This window comes from Bombina bombina, unplaced genomic scaffold (assembly GCF_027579735.1).
Source record: "Bombina bombina isolate aBomBom1 unplaced genomic scaffold, aBomBom1.pri scaffold_968, whole genome shotgun sequence".
In the NCBI taxonomy this organism is placed as follows: domain Eukaryota; kingdom Metazoa; phylum Chordata; class Amphibia; order Anura; family Bombinatoridae; genus Bombina; species Bombina bombina.
In genome coordinates, this window is record NW_026512248.1 from 91,151 (window position 1) to 112,882 (window position 21,732).

The window sequence follows — 21,732 nt, forward strand, 5'->3', positions numbered from 1 at the left end:
ACACAATAGATATAGACAGTGTATATTTATCTTGTTAGTGCCAAGTCAAGTGATCATTCTGGAACTCAATAAAAAAAAATGACATTTATCCAAGCAGTGCATAATGGGAATTTACAATGCACAATTGTCTTTATATTTATCTTGTCAGTGCCTACATAGAACATCAACTTGTTACAAATCTTAGAACCCTAAAAATATTTATGGGGCCAAATTAATAATTTATCTAATAAACAAGAGTAGGCCAGATTAAACTATCTTGAGGGCTGCATATGGCCCCCCAGCCGGTACTTTGAGACCACTGATTGAAAGGGACATTAAACACTAAATACAAGCCACCATATTGAACTCAATATATTCCAGGGCTAACATCTGTTTGAACATGTGCAGCAAATCTCCTTCTGATACCTGCAGTGAAATCTAGGTTACAATATGGCTGCACCCATAATTAGAGGACGGTGCATGAGATGTATTTAGGGTTTAATGTCCCTTTAAGGCAGATTTGCAGGTAATATTAATTTAAGGAGGAAAAACAACAAGTAAACTGCTCTATTACTTGTGTTGATAATCTTATCTATATACCCAGTATGATGAAAAAAGTAACTAGAGCAAAATGGGCCCAGGACAATGTCTCGGGCAGTCGGGCAGGCGCCCCCCCCCCCCCCTCAACAGTATCCCTTCCAACACAGTAAGGCTGAGGTACTGTAGGAAAGATGGGTCCCTAGAAGTCTGGGCCTTATGTCAGACGAGACCCCTGTGGTGGCCTCTGTTTCATTCAGTGTGCTTGTGTCTATTCTTCCACTGTCCCAGTATTCGAACAATAGATAAGCCGTGGATAAAACACTTGAGAAAAGGGTGCGTTGTGTCTTGCAGTATATAATATACGAGTGATGCATTTACACTTGTGGAAATATTAGTTTATGTTAACAAAATGGTCTAGAGACACAGAAATGGATTAAGAAAGGAATCTGTGGTGGTCACCAGTAATTTATAGCAAAGATTTATTTTACAAGAATGCAGACATATGTGGCAGAAGTTCAGTGGGACCCATGTATGTTTTTAGCATAGATTTCTTTAAAATATAAAAAAAAAAAATGTGGGTTTTTCGGGTTTATCTTAGAAATTTCATTCAGATAAAATAACATTAACAACATTTTTCAATGTAACCAGCTGTTTTGTTGCAGATGCGGTTTTATGAATATAATTTGGTGCATTGTTTCTTAGTTTGGACACAATTTGTCATCAGGACTTCATAATATTGAAAGCTTTGGCAACTATATGTTCAATAGCCAATGTCCTTGACTTTAAAATAATTCAACATCACAAGTTCACATATTTATTTATATTTATCTGTACAAAACATTTTATATATAATACAACACATTCTTAAACCCGAAATAGATAATTATTTAGGATGCAGTTATTTTAGAGAATGTTATTAAATGTAGCACATCAAAGGCACATTGATTCATTTCTATCACTAAACCCAAATATCTGACATTTTGATTATATTTCTTTAGACAAAAAAAATAATACCCACATCCTACAAATGCAGCTTCAATGTAAACACTTCAAATAAAAGGCATATGTGTATTATACACATTCAATATGAACCTACAGTTGATTGACAAATATATACATTTTTATAAACCTTCTTTTAAAAACACTTTCTTAATTAAACAATAAAATTGCACTTCCCCAATACTTTCAGATTATATTATTATTTTATGTTAACACTGAGATTACAGCTAAGACATTCTTTCAGCTGAATGGTGGGTAGAAAAGTTTGGTAAATACATACAAAATAGCTTTTTTTAATTTTAGTAGATTGGTACCAGAACAGGTTAACCACCAAATTGCATTGGTTGTGCTTTATAAGAATAAAAAAAAAAAAAAATCTTGTGCGGAAATCTAGAGTGAAAAAATATAAAACTATGTTTAACTAGTCAGGGAATAAAATACTGTCCATATAGATAAAGTAACATTCAAATGTTAAATAGTAGAGAATGCCTAAATTATTTGATGTTACTTAAAAGGGACATAGACACCAAATAACCGGGGGGGGGGGGGGGGGGGGAAATATGAGCGTCAATAAAGCAATTTTGTTACTTAGGTTTCATTCTCTTCTGAGGCCAATTCAGGAAAGCTATAATGAGTCACTAGACTGCAATTTATGACCATGTATAATACATCAGTTTTTCAAAGTAATGGTAAAGTCAAATGATTTGCTTATTATTCAATTATAGTCCAATTTTTTTTAAAAAAAAGTTTTAGGATTTGTTTTCTCATTAAGATGCTTAGAAATCTTTATTTAGTAATAGTACTCACATCTAATAACCCTGCCTGACTGACCCCCCCCTCCATTAAATCTTTTTTTCCCCTTTTGGTGATGTATATCTCCTTCCACCAATCACCAGTATTGCTGCATGGCTCACTGAGTTTAATGTGCTGATGGGTCTTTGTGTAGAGACACATGCGTGATATTGCCCAGGAACTGCTAGATATAACACTGCTGTCTAAAGTGGGCAGACAAAAACTTCAGCTGTATTGGCAGCACTCAATCTTGCAAATCTCAGTTTACATTGAGGTGACTGTCTAGCCGCACGCTCAGTTCTTCCAACTAATGGGAGCGTGCATCACCTATTACGTAGGGTCATTCTCTATAGCAGTAGACTACATAAATTACAATGTAAGAGGATCAGAAATATGAAGAAACAAGGATTTAAATAAACTTTGTTTTAAAAGAATTTTTTTTTAAATGGAATATATAGTTGTATTGATGGGGTTGTCAAGAGGTCACCATTTAAAACTAGAATAATTTACCTTCACTGTAAGTCTGAGTCTGCACTTCCACTTAACAGGAATTGTAAAGTCCACAATTTTCAGAATTTATAGGAAAGGGGCACAGAATAAATAATTAAATTATAGTGCAAAACATGATTATATTAAATAAAAATATTTGATATTACCATTTCTAAATGTTTATATCCCCCTTAAATGTAGAAGCTAATGGATTATTTTTTTACTTTTCTTGTGCATTGCAAGAAAGAATTAACTCATTGTTAATAAGCATAGTTCATGTCTGATAAGAAATTAGTAGCATTGGTAAATTGTGTAAGGGTATCAAACCTGCTAAGACAAGTGCTTGAAATACTAAGTAATATTCTATTTATAAAATGATCAATTTTCCCTCAAAGACAGCCCCCAAAACTATAATTAGTTTTCACTCTGCCCTCAGCTACATAAATGTGACTTGTCATTAGACTCAAGCTGCATAATCAAAAAGAAAAGTTAAGGAATTCGATCTTTAAAAGCACTTGCACAACAAAAAAAAAAAGGGGGGGGGTTAATTGTTAACAAAGGAATGCAGATTAAATCATTGTAATGTAGGTACTATCACAGCATTAAAAATGTATTTTAATTCCATGGGACCCCCCCCCTTTTTTTTTTTTAAGAGTTTAAAAATCTCTCATAATATAGCAGATGACCCCAAAATTTTATATATCTGTTCAGTGTTACTTCTACAAGGGTAAAGTAGTCACCCATATCCATAAGACCATAAAAATTCACTCTCACCAAGATAGAGTGAAACAGTACATAGGAAGGAAAACTAGACTGCATTGCTTGTAAACAAACGTTATTTGACTAGGTAGAACATTTCTGCTGCCAAATGCACCATTCTCAGCTTTAATCAAAATATAGCACATTATAACTATAGTTTTATAAACCGATTGTATGTAGATTCAAGTGGGAAATAAAGAAGGGCAGAGGAAAAGTGTATGATTGCCCTCAACTAGATTATGGGTAAGATAAAACATTTTAGTATTTTTATTCTTTTTTTTAAACTGAAAGAGAAAACAAAAAGTTTTTATATTATTGTTGAGCTTGGTAAAGGGTTACTAAGAGCATTATAAAATGCTTTATTATACATTTATGTACCAATACTTTGATACAAAGATCTTAGCACCTGGTTGGGCTGATGATTAGACGTTTATTTACTAGATCTACCTAGTGACATCAGCTATAATTATAACAGTTTTTTCTTAATATAAAGAAAGAAAAAAAAAGCTGAACTTTAAGTTCAGCAAACCAGTAGAAAACTGTTAATATGAATCATAAGTGCTAAGAGCGGTACTATTATTAGGCATTAGATAAGGGCTGCCCAGTAGTTTTATAGTCATTAAGCTCTGGTAGTGGGCAAAGAGCAATCTACAGCTGTAGTGCCCAACTTCAGCTATTCATACCAGATATGGAATGATACATTTACAGCTACAATCATGATAAAGTACATTCTAGAAATCATGGTAATCAGCTGTTCAACACAGACATAGAAAAGCCATCTTTATCAGCAGTGCAGAGTCCATCAATTGATTTCCAACATCTCAGTTTCAGGTAGGCCTATCTTGGTCTTGTACTTATCAAAAAGTTTCTGAAGTGAGCTCAGGTACATGCTATGGTAGAAATCCACATCTTTCTGCGTTGGGTGCTCAATTTTAGGGACAGTGATTGGTTCCCCAACTGTGGAGGGGAAAAGCAATTTAATAATGAAATCTTTAGTGACAGTTTTTATTTATATATAACTTAAAAAAAAATATATATATATTTTTTTTAATATAAATGTCTAATATCCTCTAAGATGCAATGAGAATATACATTGCCATCTCTAAGTGACATTCTAATGTAAATATTACAAACACCAAAAATTTGAGCTTGCATTTCTCCCCTCCCCCCATTAGAACCTCCCTATAAAAGCAAGCACAAACGACTGTACAAGTGTCTACTCACCAACAGTAGTTATAGGGTTAGGATAGGGAACTAGGCCCCAACTGTTTGAAGAGAAGAATCCACAGCCATGAAAGACACAAGGTGCAAACCCAACATATTTCTGGAACTTCTTCTGTACCCAGCGCCCCCAGGAGCCTTCTTCGAACACAATCTGCTTATAAGCTTCATTTTCTCCAAATGAATAAACAGGAACCAGGTCCGCTCTTAGGAGGAAAAATATAGACACCATGAAGTTCAATACAATGACTCTGAATCATATGTATCCTATTCACCTGCCACTTACCCATGCTGCAGTGCAATCTTTATAAAGCCTTTTCTCTGTTTTAAGGTCACTGTGTTTTTTCCAGGTATGCAGTTTAAAGACTCAGCAGCTCCTCCAACGACAATAACCACAGCATTCCCAGTGCCATTTTTAGATAAAATGTAATCTATGGTGTCACGGTCTACAGGACATATACCTAGAAGACAATGAGGTTTTGCTAGCAAATATTGGTTGCTTCACATTTCTTGTAACATGGAGATAGAACACACTTATTCCCCTCAATACATTCTAGTCTTATCCTTCATGTTTAGTCTACAAGAAGCCTTTAAATTAATATACAACATGGTGAGCGTTACATGACTTTATGGTCCTACACTGTTTTGAAGCCCAGTTATTTGTACGCATACAGTAGGTGACCTTAATGTTAAATCCCTAGGAATGGAAACATTAAACCCCACCCCAGACACTTTTTTATTTGACTATAAAAAGTGATTGTCAATTCCACTGCGTTTCTATAAAGAAACAGGTGTCCGCATGTCAGAACCTGGGTTTTCCCCTTATCTATATTTTTTGCTGAGGACTATTAGATATATAGAACTGGTATGCAAACAATGGCAGTTTGTAATATAGAAATGTTGAAAGTAACTAACAGGGTTTCCACAATGCCTTATTTTTATATCTGTTAAATTTAACCACTAAACAAGGGTTACCTAGGTGCAGAACCAAAAATGGGCCGACTCTTAAGCTTAGATTCCTGCTTTTTCAAATAAAGATAGCAAGAAACGAAAGAAAAATTGATAAGGAGTAAATTAGAGTTGCTTAAAATTCCATGCTCTGAATCAGGGAAAAAAAAAAAAAAAAAAAAAGTTTAGTTTCCATTTAACTAAATCATGTCTAGCATTTATATAAGGTTTCATAACCTTTTGAAGCCAGCAAAACTCTGCAGTGCACCAACAGTGATAATTAGTAATAAACTACTTGAAAGCCCTAGTGAGTTGATATATCTCATTTCCTCTTATCGTGAGATATTAGGGTCAACAGCTCTAAGCAGTTACTGTAGTATGTAGCCAAGACAGCCATTTTGCAGGATTCTTAAAGTTACTGAATCTGACCATGAGATGCCAGGAAAAGTTCAATTCTGAGGTATTTTACCGCAAAATAAAAATGTATCCTTTATTAATATGCACATTCAATTTTTAATGTGTACAATATTAGGATTCTCAATTTCCCAGTAGTGTATTGCTGCTCCCAAGCCTAACTAGGTATGCTTTTAAAGAAAAAAACAAATTACAAAATCAGTTTCTTAATAGAGCATGTAACTAAGGCATTTCAATTTTCTTATATTGAAATCATTAACATTTAGTTTTTACTTTCATGTGCCTTTAACCTTGTTTGTAGGGTTTAAAAATCAGAACCAAAGTGGAAATGCACTTATAATCCTTAGCACTGATGTCACCAACATAAAATGCATCTTTATAGCACTTTTACAAATACATCACTTACCTCCTGACATTAAGTAGTCCCTAAGTACAGGCATTCTGAAGTTCCCTGCCAATGTGGCAAGGTAAGTTTTGATACCAGGAAACTTCTTAGACACACCAGTGGCTTCTGTGCCAAAGTTACAAAATCCTCCAAGGCACATTATACCATGTGGGTGGTAGCCAAAAATATAATTTCTGCTTGGAAGCAGGTTGTGGGTTTTAATTAGCTGGAGAAAACAAAAAATTATATATAAAAATAAATGCACAACCCTCCTTAGTGATATCAGTCTAGACTGTTACAGGGTTTTGTGATTACATACAAAGAGATAGGACTTTGGTTCCTAAAGTTAGAATGCAGCCAATTTCTAGTATTTGGCAGGTAAAGCTTAAAGGGACAGAATACTGCAAGTGTTTTTCCCCTTAAATTACAATAACTTGTTATTCCAGCTGCAGGGTATAGAATGTATGAGAAATTGCAGGTTGATTTATGAATATAAAATAGATGCCTATTAAAATGGGTTGTGCTTGCAGGTAAAATTAGATTTCAAATTCACACTGTACACAGTTGCTTCCTTAGGTTATCTGTAAACCAAAGCCCAATACTTAGAACAATTGAAAATGAACTCTGCTACACTGAACTGGAATTTCTTCTGCTGGCTGTGTTTACACAGCTTGTCAATAGCCTATACCTCAGTATAGGTGGGGACACCAGACTAAAATCAGCTATTTCGAAAGCTGAAAGAGTAAAGGAGCTACTTGTAAACAATTTAATACTCCTTGCCCACCGCGTTTAGAGAATATGGCTGCACCTCACTGACAAGGCCCATAGAAGGCCGAAACGATAGTCTGGGGTTGTCATGTTTCTTGTTCAGAGGAGAATTGCCTGGTATTTCGGGGCTGGACTGACCTTTCTTGGCGGGATCAGACTTATGCTATAGGAAAGTTTTCCTCTGTGAAAAGCACAAATGGGCTAAAAGCGGCTGCTCCTAGGTGGTAACTCGCCATAGAACAAGCTACGGAGCTGTTTGTTCCTGGTAGAGGGCTTCTCTTTGTATGCAACAATTTAATACACTCCAGCAAGTAAAATGGATAATTGGGAGAAACATTTTTGTTAAACTGTCCCTTTGATGTCAAGAACAAAATTTGGTGCATTTGTTTTTGTAAAAAAAAAAATATATATATATATAATTAAAGTCAAAATAAACATTAACACGTTTCTACCATTCATATAGACATGTTAATTTCTTAGTACAAATATATATTTTTTTAAAAACTTTTTCAATTCAGTGAAATTAACAGGAAATTTGTGTTTTGCGCAAGACTGGCCAATGGGATAGCTTAGTGGCCGACAGTGAGGGTTTTGCAATTTCTCTTGTTCAGAAAGAGATTGCCTGATATTTCAGGACTGGACCGTTTCCTGTAGTATCAGTCTGATCTGACTAAAGTTCTTCTCTGTAAAAGGCACATGTTGAGCAAAAAGATGCCGCTTCTTGGGAGGTAATTAGCCATAGAACAAGCCATTCATCCACAGGTTGAGCGTTTCTCTTTTTATTTATGCAAATTATAACCCTGAGAGAAACCAGATGTGGACCCGTTGCTCAGTGTGCCTAGAGGGATATGGCTGCACCTCACTAAGGTGGACCACACTAGGCCGAAATGTACATCTGGGTTTTTGTTGTTTTCTCCTTCAGAGAGAGATTGCCTGGTATTTTGTGACTGGACAGTTGGTCAGAACCAGACTGATGAGCCTTTCACAGAGAAGAGCTTTCCTGTAGCATATGTGAGCAAAGAGGCTGCTCCTAGGGTGGTAACTAGCCATAGAACAAGCTATTATTCGTTCCAAGGCTGAGCGCTACTCTATTTAGAACAGGGAAAGCTAACAGCAGTTTCTCAAAGCACTTTTTATCTCTATCTATATATAGTGTAATAAGAAAAGGGGAGAAAAAAAATAATTGCTGGTTCTGCAACCGATTTATTACAACACTGGTATGGAAATGCCTATTGCTCAGATTCATAATACACTGTTCTTTCCATCTCACAAGGCAAAATACAACATGCCTGGCTAAAGGATGACAGACTAGCAAATAAACCACCATATATGCTTGCACTTTAGACATGTCTCGCTGTCAGTTATAGAATGCAAACACTCCCCCTTCTTAACATCAGATCCAGAACGTTTGTGATTGTAGTTAGAGTTTCATTCATTTCCCCATATGGCACTATTGTTGTAGCTAGAGCGCGATTGGAGAACAATTTACCAGCGGAGCATTTGAATTGCATATCTATATTAAAAGATAGTTCTAGTGCATCTTCATTACAACTGATGAATTAAACTCCATCTAATATACCACTAACATTCCGGATCCGATTTAAAAAAAAATAAAAAAAATTCAGTGAATTTTTTTTTTGTACCTTAATTGGAAAATAGTCTCTGAAATATCTCCAGACTGCCCAGTTCCTTACCCATGTGGAGCGTCTGCCACCTGTAAGAAGAAGCAGCATCGTCAATATATTGACAGTGTGTTTGATACTGCAGAGTAGGTCATAGGTTTAGATTTTAGACAACACTTTAGCGTAATTTGGAACTTCAGTTAGCAACCACCTGAATATCCATGTGCAGCAAAAACTACTGATATAGTATAATATACTCACTGCCTGAGGCTCCATGAATCCATGGGATGTGTTAATATGGTGTAATCCTCACTACTAGCCAAAATAATTACAATACTCCATACAGTTTGCAAAAACTTTGCTTAACAAAGCACTTCTACCCATTGAAGACCGGCCAGTGTTTGATTGGGTCAGCCAGGCCAGCTTATCTGGGTCTGGAGAGCTGGCTTTGGACACACCAGGTCTGTATCTTTACTGGATTTAAAGGGCCATAATAGTCTTAAACTTCCAGACTTTAGAGTATGTCAATTTTCTACTATCAACCCTACAATATTGTGTGTAACCTCTGCAATAGGGGTTAAACACACAATTAAAGTACCACTCAGGGTCTGCAGAGCACTGCTGGTACCAAACAGAACCCACTGTTGATACAATGAGCAGCACAATTAAGATGTACAAACTTAAGCATGTCATTTTTCAACTATTATGGCCCTATTAAAAAAAAATAAAAAAAAAAATTGCCATTTGTAATTAATGGCTATTAACGGTTTGTTCGTGTTTAGCTGTATTCTCAGTGGCGTCACTAGGGGGGGGGGGGGGCGGGCCGCATCCGGGTGACACCAAAAAAAAAATTTTTTTTTTTTTTTTTTTTTTAAATTTTATTGAAATTCAAAGAAATACAATGTTGAGATGCATAGATTTTTTTTTATTAGAGGGGCTGGCATTTGTGAACATTGGTGGGACTGGGGAAGATGTAGACACAATTTTTTTGCCCCTTGAGCCAGTGCTGCAATTTCAACAAATAGTTTTCCCGGCTGCTTTTGCTTGTTTGTACTTTGCTACTCCCCTGCCCAATTTCGCTATGAATGTTGTGGGCATGCCGTGGGGCTTGCAAAGTTGCGCTGCTAGCCTAAACCTGCCTGCCTATCTGTGCTCACTGCTCAGTGACATGTGGAGCAGTGGAGTCACTCACTGCTGTGCTGTCTCTCTAAACGGGAACTGGCAAATCATGAGGGGATGCCTGGCACCTGACTGCATGACACTGTCTTTAAAGTGAAGGAGCCACGTATGATGCCCACCAGACCATTACGGTTACGGTAGACTAAGTGCACACTGAACAGGTAGGAGGGCGGCGGGGGTCTGGGGGTGGGCAGAGTGCAGAGGTGATTGGCCATAAGAAGCGGTAGGCACGCGGCCCGGGGCTGTGCACTGACAGACTTGGAACAGAGTCAGAGAGCAGAATTTTCATAGTTTGCACGCCTAAACCTTTCTTCAGTGATTTATTTTAGAGTGCTCTGTTTATCTTTCATTTGATGCTCTGCTGAGCCAGGGAGCAGCTCTAGGCATGAGCTTCATAATTAATGCAGTTTACATATTTTGTATGTGTGTGTCTGAGTCAGTGTTTTTGTGTGTGTCTGAGTGTGTTTCCGAGTGTTTGTGTGTGCATCTGAGTATGTTTTAAGTGTGTCTGAGTGTTTGTATGTGTGTCTGCTTTATGGGGGGGGGGGGGGTGACACCATAACTTACCGCACCGGGTGACACCAACCCTAGTGACGCCACTGTGTATTCTCTATTCAAATTATTGCTGCCAAATCCAGTTATCCTCATTATGTGAGCCCTATAACAATGCTCTACCCAAATAGAACCATCATGGCGCCCGCATGCACAGTTGTAGTTTATTGTTCAATCAAACATGCGCATAGTGGATCTCAATGCTGTCCTGAGGCACATCACCAAGAAAGCGCTGGATACAATTCCAAAGCAGGCGCTTCAACTGTGTATGTGGCCATTTGGATTAACAAAGATGTTGGAAAGGAAGGTTTTGAACAGGTACAAATGCGATTTTGAGCCCCAGATTGGTTGGCAATTTGCAATCTACTTTTATGGGCAGTTGCCACAAGTTTATGGAGTTAAAAATATAAGAATAAGGTATTTAGAACACATTGATTTTTATGTAGATGTATAACCATTAAAGGGATATGAAACCCAATTTTTTCCGCTCATGATTCAGATAGAACATGCCATTTTAAGCAACTTATTAATTTTTATTCCTTTGGTATCTTTATTTGAAAGAGCAAGAATGTAAGCTTAGGAGCCAGCCCATTTTTTGTTCTGGTGCTTGCTGATTGGTGGCTACATTTAGCACCACCCAGGTGTTGAACAAAAAAATGGTCTGGCTCCTAAGCTTACATTCATGCTTTTCAAATAAATAGGAGTAATTACAAAGTTGCATGCCCTGATTAATGAAACAAATTTGAGTTTCATATACCTGTAATTTGTACTAGTAGAAATGATCAATTACTACAAATCTACATTTGTATGAGCAGCCTCTACATAGGGCATAACTGCTGACCATACAAACAGAATGTGTAGCAATTAGCCGCCAAGTGATTAAATAGCCTCAAAGCAGGGTTTAATGTAATTTGCTACTTTTTCATCCAATAGTTTCCCCAATTTTATTCTGGATATAAATTGTTTGTTTTAACAATGTTGCAAATGCCTCTCCAGTATGGAAGTTTGATCTCACATTTTCCAGATACAGTTGGGTCACTAAATAAATTTTCTAGCTGTACCTACATTTGAACATTTACGTTAGGGGTGTGCATTCCAGGGGCCACACAATTTACTAGAGCATCACAGGGAGGGATATGCCAGTAGTTTGAGGTTATATTAGCCTATAAAAATTAATTATTTTATGTGCAATAGAAAGGGAGTGACAATGGATCTTGTACAATGACAAAAAAAAAAAAGGTATTACGGCACAGTCAGGCAGAAAAGTCTTTCAAAAACAAAAAATTTGAACATGTGTACATAAAATTACAGGTGCAATCCCTTTTATCCAAAACTGCTTGGGACTGGAAACGTTTTGGATTTTGGCATTTGTATAATCTCATCTGTAAAATGAGACAGCTTGGAGAGGGGGGGGGGGGGATGTTTGTAAATATCTTATGCAACAAAGTATTTTTATATCATTTGTACTATTTTTGTATACATTGTCTCCAAGAGATTGTACAGTACCGTAACCAGAAAGACAAATAGTATTAAATAGAGTAGCATTAGCTGTTTAGAGAACAAAAACCAAACCAATGCTGCAGCAGAGAAGATGGGAATTACAAATTTAATTTTTCACAATAATTCTGGATTTGTACAATAAGCAGTATTTAATAATTGCTCACTTACAAGTATTGATACCATGGTTTATATTTACTATAGGTATCTTAATCACTTGCCTTTATTAGGTGTGTTCCAGTCAATCACCAGCCAAGCCATGTACAAAGCTGCAATCAGCCAACAGTCAGTGCAGAAGACATACAGCAGTATTGCAGTGCATGCAACGCCTATTGAGGGAGAGAAATAAGTGGTTACTACACAAACTGCTTGTACTAGTTAATAAAATAAGGACGTTTTAACAAAAAGATGGTGTTTAATGCATTTGCCAGAGAATTTATTGGCAAGCAGTCTATTGCAGGGCTTAGAAAGGGATTAAATTGCCTTATTAGGTTTTATTAGCTATTCACTGAAATGGGCATCCAAGGGCTCCTTTCCATTGAGTAGTGAGAAATTATATATATATATATATACACACACACACTACCAAAAGTAGTGTAGTTCCATTTTAGTACCAGGTTTTCAATGAAATATTTTGCAGTTGGTCTTTTCGTGTAGGTGTAAGTTAACGTTGATCCAGCATAGAGCTGGAGAAAATACAAAATTAGCACTCAAGTGTCCTATAGATAACGTTACATACAGTTTCCAGATATAACCTTATACCAATGGCACTACTCTGGTTAGTATAGACTCTTCCCACTTAGTTATGTATATCTTGTAAGTTAATGTTTTATAAAACTTCCATCCAATGTTGGATTTCTTGAAAAATATCAAGCATTACAGTTTTGTCACTATGGTAACCCAACCTTATACTATAAAAAAATTTACGTTTAACAACTGCTCCTTATCTGTGATCAATAGTAGGCCTAGTTTGAATTATGGAGATATGTGCTGGATTAAAAAAAAAAAAAAAAAGGATTAAAGTTTTTCACTTTATAAAATGTATTGTATGTAAACTTTAATCTCAATTAAAATATATATATACATACACACATACATATACACACACCTAGTGGAGCTTGCCAAAAGTTAGTTTGACAACGGCCTAGTTTCCATTGAGGTGGTAAAACATTTTTCTTCATTAAAGTCTATGGAGAATTTATTACCATATCAATGGAAACAAGCCGGGTGTCCGATGGTTTGCGTGTTCAGTAGAAACCTGGTGTATTTTTCATTTTGCAACCTTGTACCTCTCAATGGAAACAAGGCCTAAGTAGGAACATGAAACCCAAAACAAATTCTCTCATGATTCTGACAGAACATGCAATTTTAAACATCTTTCCAAATTACTGTTATTTGCTACATTCTTTGTATCCTTTGTTGAAAAGCATTCCTTAGTAGGCTCAGGAGCAATGATGCACTACTAGGAACTAGCTGCTACACATACCTCTTATTAGCTCACCAGATGTGTTCAGCTAGCTCCCAGTTGGTATCCTTTGGAGTAGCAAATGTGTTAATAGAAATTGATTGGAAAGTTTGATGGTCTGAATTATGGAGGAAGTTTTTTTTTTGGGGGGGGGTTATGCCCTTTAAAAGTATTTGTTTTTAAGGTATAGTGGTTATATGTATTCTGGTTTTAGTTATGTGAGCACAGTAACCCCCTTCATGTCTGACAGGACACTATACTCCTACCCCCTTCATGTCTGACAGGACACTATACACCTACCCCCTAGCCATGTCTGACAGGACACTATACACCTACCCCCTAGCCATGTCTGACAGGACACTATACACCTACCCCCTAGCCATGAGATCATGTGCAGTAACTTTATTTTACACCACAAGTTTACAAAGTGTTTCAAACTGCTTAAGAGGTGCACATGGCTGCCTGTTTTATAACAAATACTGCATTAGTAACTCTGCAGCGTCATGTAATTCATATATTAGATGTTCATGATAAGTTCTGGTTAAAGTTACCCATAATTAGGAAGCTGAGGACCCATTGTAGCACGGAGATGATCTGAAGATGCTTTTCAACTTTGAACTTTGACAACCAAGGAAGGAAAGGCAAATCATGTACAGACGATAGGATACTGGATCCAGTACCTAGAAAGAGAAAACAAAACCTAATTTAACGCCATGGTCCTCAAAGCCCACCTGTGTCTAGTACAGTACATGTGTCCAGATAAGGAAACCTTAATACAATTTAATTCTGAGTCATTTCTTAAAAAGGGATTGAAAGGGCAAAATTGCACGAACCCATTTCAATTAGAACTATTTTTGCTAAAATCATGTTTGCTAATGGATTACTATTTTAGCAGCAGTGTTTTCTACAGAAAAGTTTCACCCAGGTGTGTTTATGAAATAGCTGGATAGGGCAGTGTAATACTTTGCAATATTTTAACATTTGGTCTTATTTATGGGTTACTTAAGCTATCCAAAGCACACATTAATTGCATAATGTTAACAAATGTATCATGTGTAACAAACATTGAAAACAAAAATAGCCAATTTTAGCACAATACAGGCTTAAATTTTAGTCGGATGGTCAGTAAAATCTAGTTTACAAGTGGAACGCTATTAAGCTTTTTGCGTGTGTCGGGTAGCACATGTATAACAAGCTAAAAAAAAATAAAAAATAAAACCCAACGCACACAAAAAGTCAAAGTCTGAAATTCAGCCGCATTTATGTATTCCCCATAGACTTCAATGGAGCGTAGAAAAAACAAATTCAAGTTGTGCTCTTATAACTTTTTAAAATAATTGTTATATTTATGAGTAACTGTACTTTTAAAAAGGTATTTTTGATGTGTTTTGTGCAACTTTTTATTCAAGCATAACAGTTAATCAGAGCTCTGAAGTCGAGCTATCATGATGTGTGTTAAATTCAATTGTGCTAGCGTTTACTTTAAACTTCTTAATACGCACACAAACACCCATGATGAACCCCTTATCACTTGCGGACAACTGTTAGCGCGCCACTCATAGTCTAGCTCTAAATTGGTACAGGGGACGGACTGAATTCTGATTCTTTAGTCACATGTAGCATATGCTGCTCAGACACCATGCTTGTTTAGAGCCATTAGAAAAGACGGTGCATGGGGCACTTACAAAATGCGTATACCACAGTAACAAGATTTTTTTTGTTTACGGAATTACAATGCAAAAATGCATCTATTTAAAATTTAAACACTTCCATGCTCAATTAAATATTGATATTTCTATCTTGCCCTTACCCATTCAACACGTCCTCCGGTGTCAGGATCTCACAGCACACTGTAGTCTTTATAGTGCAGCATTTCCTGCCATAACATCTATACAAGATGGTTATAGGAACTTTAGACTTGTCTTTTAATGCTATTCAGGGTTCATTTTAGCTTTTAGAATTTGTAAGGGACAGTCTACTCAAAATGTAGTTTAGATAAATAATTCCTTTATTATCCATTCCCCAGTTTTGCATAACCAACATGGTAATATACTTTTACCTCTGATTACCTTGTATGTAAGCCTCTTCTGACAGCCCCCTGATCACATGGCTATTATCTATTGACTTGCATTTTAGCCAATTAGTGCTGTGTCCTGCACAACCCCATGGGAGAGAGCACAATGTTATCTATATGACACTCATGGATTAGCAGTCTTTGTGAAAAGCCAAAAAAAAAAAAAAAAAAACCCGCATGTGATAAGAGGCTGTCTGTAGTGGCTTAGAAACAGGCAGAGATTTAGAGGTTAGAAATTATATTAACATAATGTTGGTTATGCAAAGCTAAAGAATGGGTAATAAAAGCGTTGTCTATCTTTTTTAAAAACAATTTTGTTGTTGACTGTCCCTTTAGTAAATGCTGTGAATGTTTTTTGCATCAGAGAAAGTGATTGCAGTTTTCGGCCTACAAACTTCCTGATCAGCTTATCCAAGATCCCTGCATACTTTAGACTATTGCATGAATATGAGATCTCATGCCAAATTATACTCACTACAGTTAGAACATTAAGACTAATCACACACAGCTCCTTGTATATGCCAAGAAAACAAACGCCACTAGATTTGCAGTTTTTACATGTTAGGGGACTTAGAAGCATTTTCAAAATCACTCATGTTCACAGAAACATGGGGGGGGGGGTAGTAAGTGATTTTTCGGTTCTCTCTACCCTGTAAGTTGTGATTTGCCTGTTCTCCAGTACTGGGTTGTAGAGAGATCTAATAGAGAGATTATGTTGGAAATTGAGTGAGCATCACTTCACCTACATTTGAGGGCGTTTTAGAAGAGTAGTTTTCACATACATTGACTTAACATGCAGGATTCATGACAACTCGATCATACAAAGCATCTTGTCTTGTGGTCATATCTCGCTGTCATTGTCTGTTTTATTTTTCTCGTATTTATATCTAACAGTTAGTTCTTTTATGTGCATAGGTTAGAGTGACCCATTTTATAGCTACTAATCTTAGTATTCTGCAGCTTGACTTGTAAGGTTTTGTCATGTTTATTCCTTGAAATATAAGTTTCACAGACAGGGTGTTGTATACTACAATTAGTCTCACATTTCAACGTAGCGCAGCCTCTGATTAACCACAGTAAAGCAGAGCAACACCACAATTTCCAACAGGCCAGGCTTTTCAAGGGCATATCCTGGACTGTATTATCTAATCCCAGCTGAAGAGTTTCAAAATACTCTTCAAACCATTTTAGTATGCAGATTTTTTTTTTTTTAGTGCAATATTGAATTGCTTATATGCACCACACATTACCTTATGGATTCTTTTATTTGAAGTGGTTTTACCATATACATGAAGGGGTTAAAGGACAAGTTAAGGGATAGGAAACCCAAAAATGATCTTGTGATTTAGACAGAGAAAACAAAAAAAAAAAAACAAAGTTTAAAAATTGTATGCTCTGAATCATGAAATAAATATTTGAAATGAAACCCAAAAATTTACGAACTCAAATAGATAATAATGCTCTGACAAGTTACTACTTTATTCATTAAAGGAGCATACACCCCTCATAAGACTAATGTTCTTAAATCACAAATAATGTGCCCTAAAATGATCTGTTTACAGGGGCTGGAGCACAAAACCATTATAAAGCCCCTAGTAAATCATTCAGATGGTTGAAGTCCAATCATTAATACAAAGTTGGATAATGTAAATTGATCTCTTCTTGTTTGGTGCAAACATCAAGATAAAGTTTCAGAAGACAGCAGCTCGTGAAGACATGCACAAGGGATAATGAAGGGGATGACAGAGTGCAGAGTCTGAGAAGTGTCACCGATGTGCCATTCATCCAAGAAATGGGTAGAGTTCTGCCTGTGTCTCCCACATCTCTCTTCAAGCAGAATATCAGGGACAGAAGATTTGTACTAGGTGCCAGTATTAGTTATTGAGATGACGTAGTGCTCGCGATTTATCTAGATACAAATCTCTCTCCCCTAGAGTGTAATGTTGCTGTATATTAAATTCAAAACCATTTGGTCATCTCTAGTATAATGTGTCATTTGCCCCTTGCAAAGTTTACTGCGCACCAAACTTAGCTTCCTGGATTTTTTTTACTTTTTTTTGTACTAATTCCATATCCAGAATATGGATAAAATGTTACATCTGTAGGTGAAAACCAATTACATTTTAAACATGTAAGACTCAGATGTAGTAGAGGCACCTTTGTATATAGGAGCATATTAAGTGTCCCCCTGCTATTTCATGAGGCAACATTAACCAGGGAACACATAAATATTTATAAAATGAAAAGCAATTTACACACACAGCAACATCAAGCTAAGTCAGAGCTTAAAAAGGGAAGTGCAAATAGCCAAGAAAATGGCTTCTACAAGGTCACAATGTTAGTGGATATGTTTGCTACATAAACAAGTTACATCATGGACAAGTTGTTGGAACAAGTTAAAGGGACATGAAATCCAAAATTTTGTGGTCATGATTCAATTGAGCATACAATTTTATAAACAACTTTTCCCAATTTACTTCATTCTCTTGGTATCCTTTGTTGAAGAAATTATAATGCACATGAGGAATATACGTGTAGCCATTAGTAGCTCCTGAGCCTACCTGTGTATGCTTTTAAGATGGCATCTTCTGAAATATGGGTGGGGGAGGAGAGCCAGACAAATGTCATTTTATATAGATTTCTGTAGTAAATTCCAAAAACCTTAGGTTACAGAATTATAAGATCTGGCTCCTGGGATTTATCAAACCTTGATATTGAGAGTTGAACACAGATTGTTCATAATAGAAACTACAAACTCTTATGCTAAAAACAATCTCCCAACCCCCACAAAGATTGTTGGGAGCCATCTCCATAACAGCCAGTATGCAACCTATCCCTAGGGAAGTCGTATGTATGAACCACCACATTAGCTTCAACTTAATGTTCTCATGTAAAGAAGATAAGTACTTTTAGACACATAACATGAATGAGAGTGGATATAGATCCACACACACTTTAGTCAGTTGTAAACATTTTGCCACCCAGAATTTGTCTCAAAATGTGAGGCCTGCTGCTTAGCTGAAGTGTTCCAACTCCTAATTTATTTGCTCTATAATGAATAAGAGCAGATATGAAATAAAATCAATAGTATAGATGTTTGGGGGGGGGGGGGGGGCTGGTTAAAGAACAGCAAGGGAGTCACAGCTTTAGGGATTTTAACCCCCCCCCCAAAAAAAAAAAAAAAAAAAGTTATCTTGTGATTCAGACAGAGAATATCATTAAAATATGTTGGCGCTCTACAAATAACCGATAATAAATAAATAGATTCCAGTTTACGTCTATTAAAATTTGCTTTGTTATCAGGATATGCTGTGATGAAGAGATACCTAGGTAGCCATCTAAAATTATCTATCTAGTGGTCTTGCAGATGGATAAGATTATTGCAAGTCTGCTGCCGTATAGTGCTCCAGTCCAGAAATGGGACAGCTCCTAAGAATACGTCCCTACTTTCCAACAAAAGATACCAAGAGAACAAAGAATTTGATAATACAAGCAAGTTAAATTGTTTTTAAAAATCACATGCCCTAAATCATGAAATAAAAATGTTTGGGGTTCCATATACTTTTAAAAAGACACCCTTGCCCTGGTGTTTAAGTGATTTCTAAATGCCATGTCAGTTTGTCCATGGCTGCTTTATTGGTGTTCTGGGTTCCAGCATACACAAGTACTGCCACAGGTGATAACAGATTATAAAGCTTTTATTTACTTCCTCTGGGACCAGCTTGGTTAAACATTGCCATACAAAGTGCACCAAACTGGCAATTAGTTAATGATCATGGAAAAGGATGTGTGGGTTACTAGGGCACTCAGGTTTCTCTGCATACATAGATTAGTTTAGGAGATATTACATAGGAACATATAAGGTTAGAAATGTGTACTAACAAGCACTTGGCTGCCAGGGGCTACACTGACAGTTGCTTACAATATATATCAAGAGGATGCTGCCACAGCTGTACAATTAAAAATGTGCAACTGTCCATTATCTAATTATTTTTTTATCCACACATTTCCTAGTATGTGGAGGTCTACAGATAGCAGAGTATTGCTATCTCATCTGAATAGAAACTTCTAGTACAACTCCAATCCCCCCTTTTCCACTACATAATAAGGAACACCCCTTAATGCCACACCAGCATAACCCACTGTAAGAGCCTAAACAATACGAAATATCCCCTAATAGCAGCATAACACCCCCTTTACCTCCACCCTAAAAAACAAGAAATACCCCCTTACTAGTACACCGGCTGCAACCCCCCAACCCAATAGCTCTGAAAGCAACACACATTAGATCATGCAAAAAACAAACAACTCTCTCCAATAGAAGAGCCCCTTAAACCAAGCAGCATAAACAGCCAGCCCAGCATTATCAGTAATCTCAGGATCTGCATGACAAGCAGCCTAGTATTATCCTTGCTAAATAAATACCCTCCTAGTATCCCCAATACACATCACCTGCTGTATAATGAACACCCCACTGCAGAAACACCAGTAACCCCCTAACGCCTCAGCACCCCACATCCAGCACATACAAGCCCTGGGGCCCCATTCCTCCTACAGAAGCCCAGCTGGTCCTTACCCCGTAGCACCCCGGAGTATGCGGCTATGATGGTTTTCATGGTGCTGTGTTCCGGTGGCTGTGCACAGACACTCACGGCTCACATTCCCCGCACACTGACCCTGGTAGTAGAGCTGCGGCTTTATATAGTGCTGAGCGCAGAGGGAGGAGGACTTAACTAACAGCCAGCTGCGGGGGGAGGAGCGCTGCTCACATAACAGCGTGCGGCATAGCTGGACCACAGAGACAGTCAGGTGTTGGGGAAAGGCATGAGGGGCACCAGATGATGTGAGACAGGTAGGGAGTCTGGGGAAACATAAGGTGAGTTGTGAGAGATGACTACAGGGTGAGGTGTGAGAGTCAGCAGGTATAGCATGAGAGATGACTACAGGTGAGGTGTGAGAGACAGCAGGTATAACATGAGAGATCACTACAGTATGAGGTGTGAGAGATAACTACAGGGTGAGATGTGAGAGACAGCAGGTATAACATGAGAGATGACTACAGAGTGAGGTGTGAGAGAGACAGCAGGTATAACATGAGAGATGACTACAGGGTGATGTGTGAGAGACAGCAGGTATAGAGTGAGAGATGACTACAGGTGAGGTGTGAGAGACAGCAGGTATAACATGAGAGATGACTACAGGGTGAGGTGTGAGAGAGACAGCAGGTATAACATGAGAGATGACTACAGGGTGAGGTGTGAGAGACAGCAGCTATAACATGAGAGATGACTACAGGGTGAGGTGTGAGAGAGACAGCAGGTATAACATGAGAGATGACTACAGGGTGAGGTGTGAGAGACAGCAGCTATAACATGAGAGATGACTACAGGGTGAGGTGTGAGAGACAGCAGGTATAACATGAGAGATGACTACAGGGTGAGGTGTGAGAAACAGCAGGTATAGCATGAGAGATGACTACAGGGTGATGTGTGTGAGAGACAGCAGGTATAACATGAGAGATGACTACAGGGTGAGGTGTGAGAGACAGCAGGTATAACATGAGAGATGACTACAGGGTGAGGTGTGAGAGACAGCAGGTATAACATGAGAGATAACTACAGGGTGAGGTGTGAGAGACAGCAGGTATAACATGAGAGATAACTACAGGGTGAGGTGTGAGAGACAGCAGGTATAACATGAGAGATGACTACAGGGTGATGTGTGAGAGACAGCAGGTATAACATGAGAGATGACTACAGGGTGAGGTGTGAGAGAGACAGCAGGTATAGCATGAGAGATGACTACAGGGTGAGGTGTGAGAGACAGCAGGTATAACATGAGATCTGACTACAGGGTGAGATGTGAGAGACAGCAGCTATAACATGAGAGATGACTACAGGGTGAGGTGTGAGAGACAGCAGGTATAACATGAGAGATGACTACAGGGTGAGGTGTGAGAGAAAGCAGGTATAACATGAGAGATGACTACAGGGTGAGGTGTGAGAGAGACAGCAGGTATAGCATGAGAGATGACTACAGGGTGAGGTGT

General features: G+C 37.5%; 1 protein-coding gene across 1 annotated transcript; it reads right to left on the reverse strand.

Annotated features, from left to right (window-relative positions):
• Nucleotides 1-2,077: 2,077 nt before the first annotated feature.
• On the reverse strand, nucleotides 2,078-20,343 carry LOC128644191 (diacylglycerol O-acyltransferase 2). The gene is made up of 8 exons (XM_053696893.1): nucleotides 20,260-20,343; nucleotides 14,161-14,289; nucleotides 12,366-12,473; nucleotides 8,938-9,008; nucleotides 6,548-6,752; nucleotides 5,066-5,240; nucleotides 4,783-4,985; nucleotides 2,078-4,515 (listed from the first exon to the last, which is right to left on the reverse strand). The coding sequence occupies exons 1-8, from the start codon at nucleotides 20,297-20,299 to the stop codon at nucleotides 4,361-4,363; spliced, it is 1,086 nt and encodes a 361-aa protein (XP_053552868.1). The 5' UTR covers nucleotides 20,300-20,343; the 3' UTR covers nucleotides 2,078-4,360.
• Nucleotides 20,344-21,732: the final 1,389 nt, after the last annotated feature.

Coding starts and splice junctions, on each gene's coding strand:
- LOC128644191 (XM_053696893.1), bottom strand. CDS start 20,299: ATGAAAACCATCATAGCCGCATACTCCGGGGTGCTACGGG. Junction 5,241..6,547: donor GGACTACTTAATGTCAGGAG/GTAAGTGATGTA, acceptor ATTGTCTTCTAG/GTATATGTCCTGTAGACCGT. Junction 4,986..5,065: donor AAGATTGCACTGCAGCATGG/GTAAGTGGCAGG, acceptor TTTCCTCCTAAG/AGCGGACCTGGTTCCTGTTT.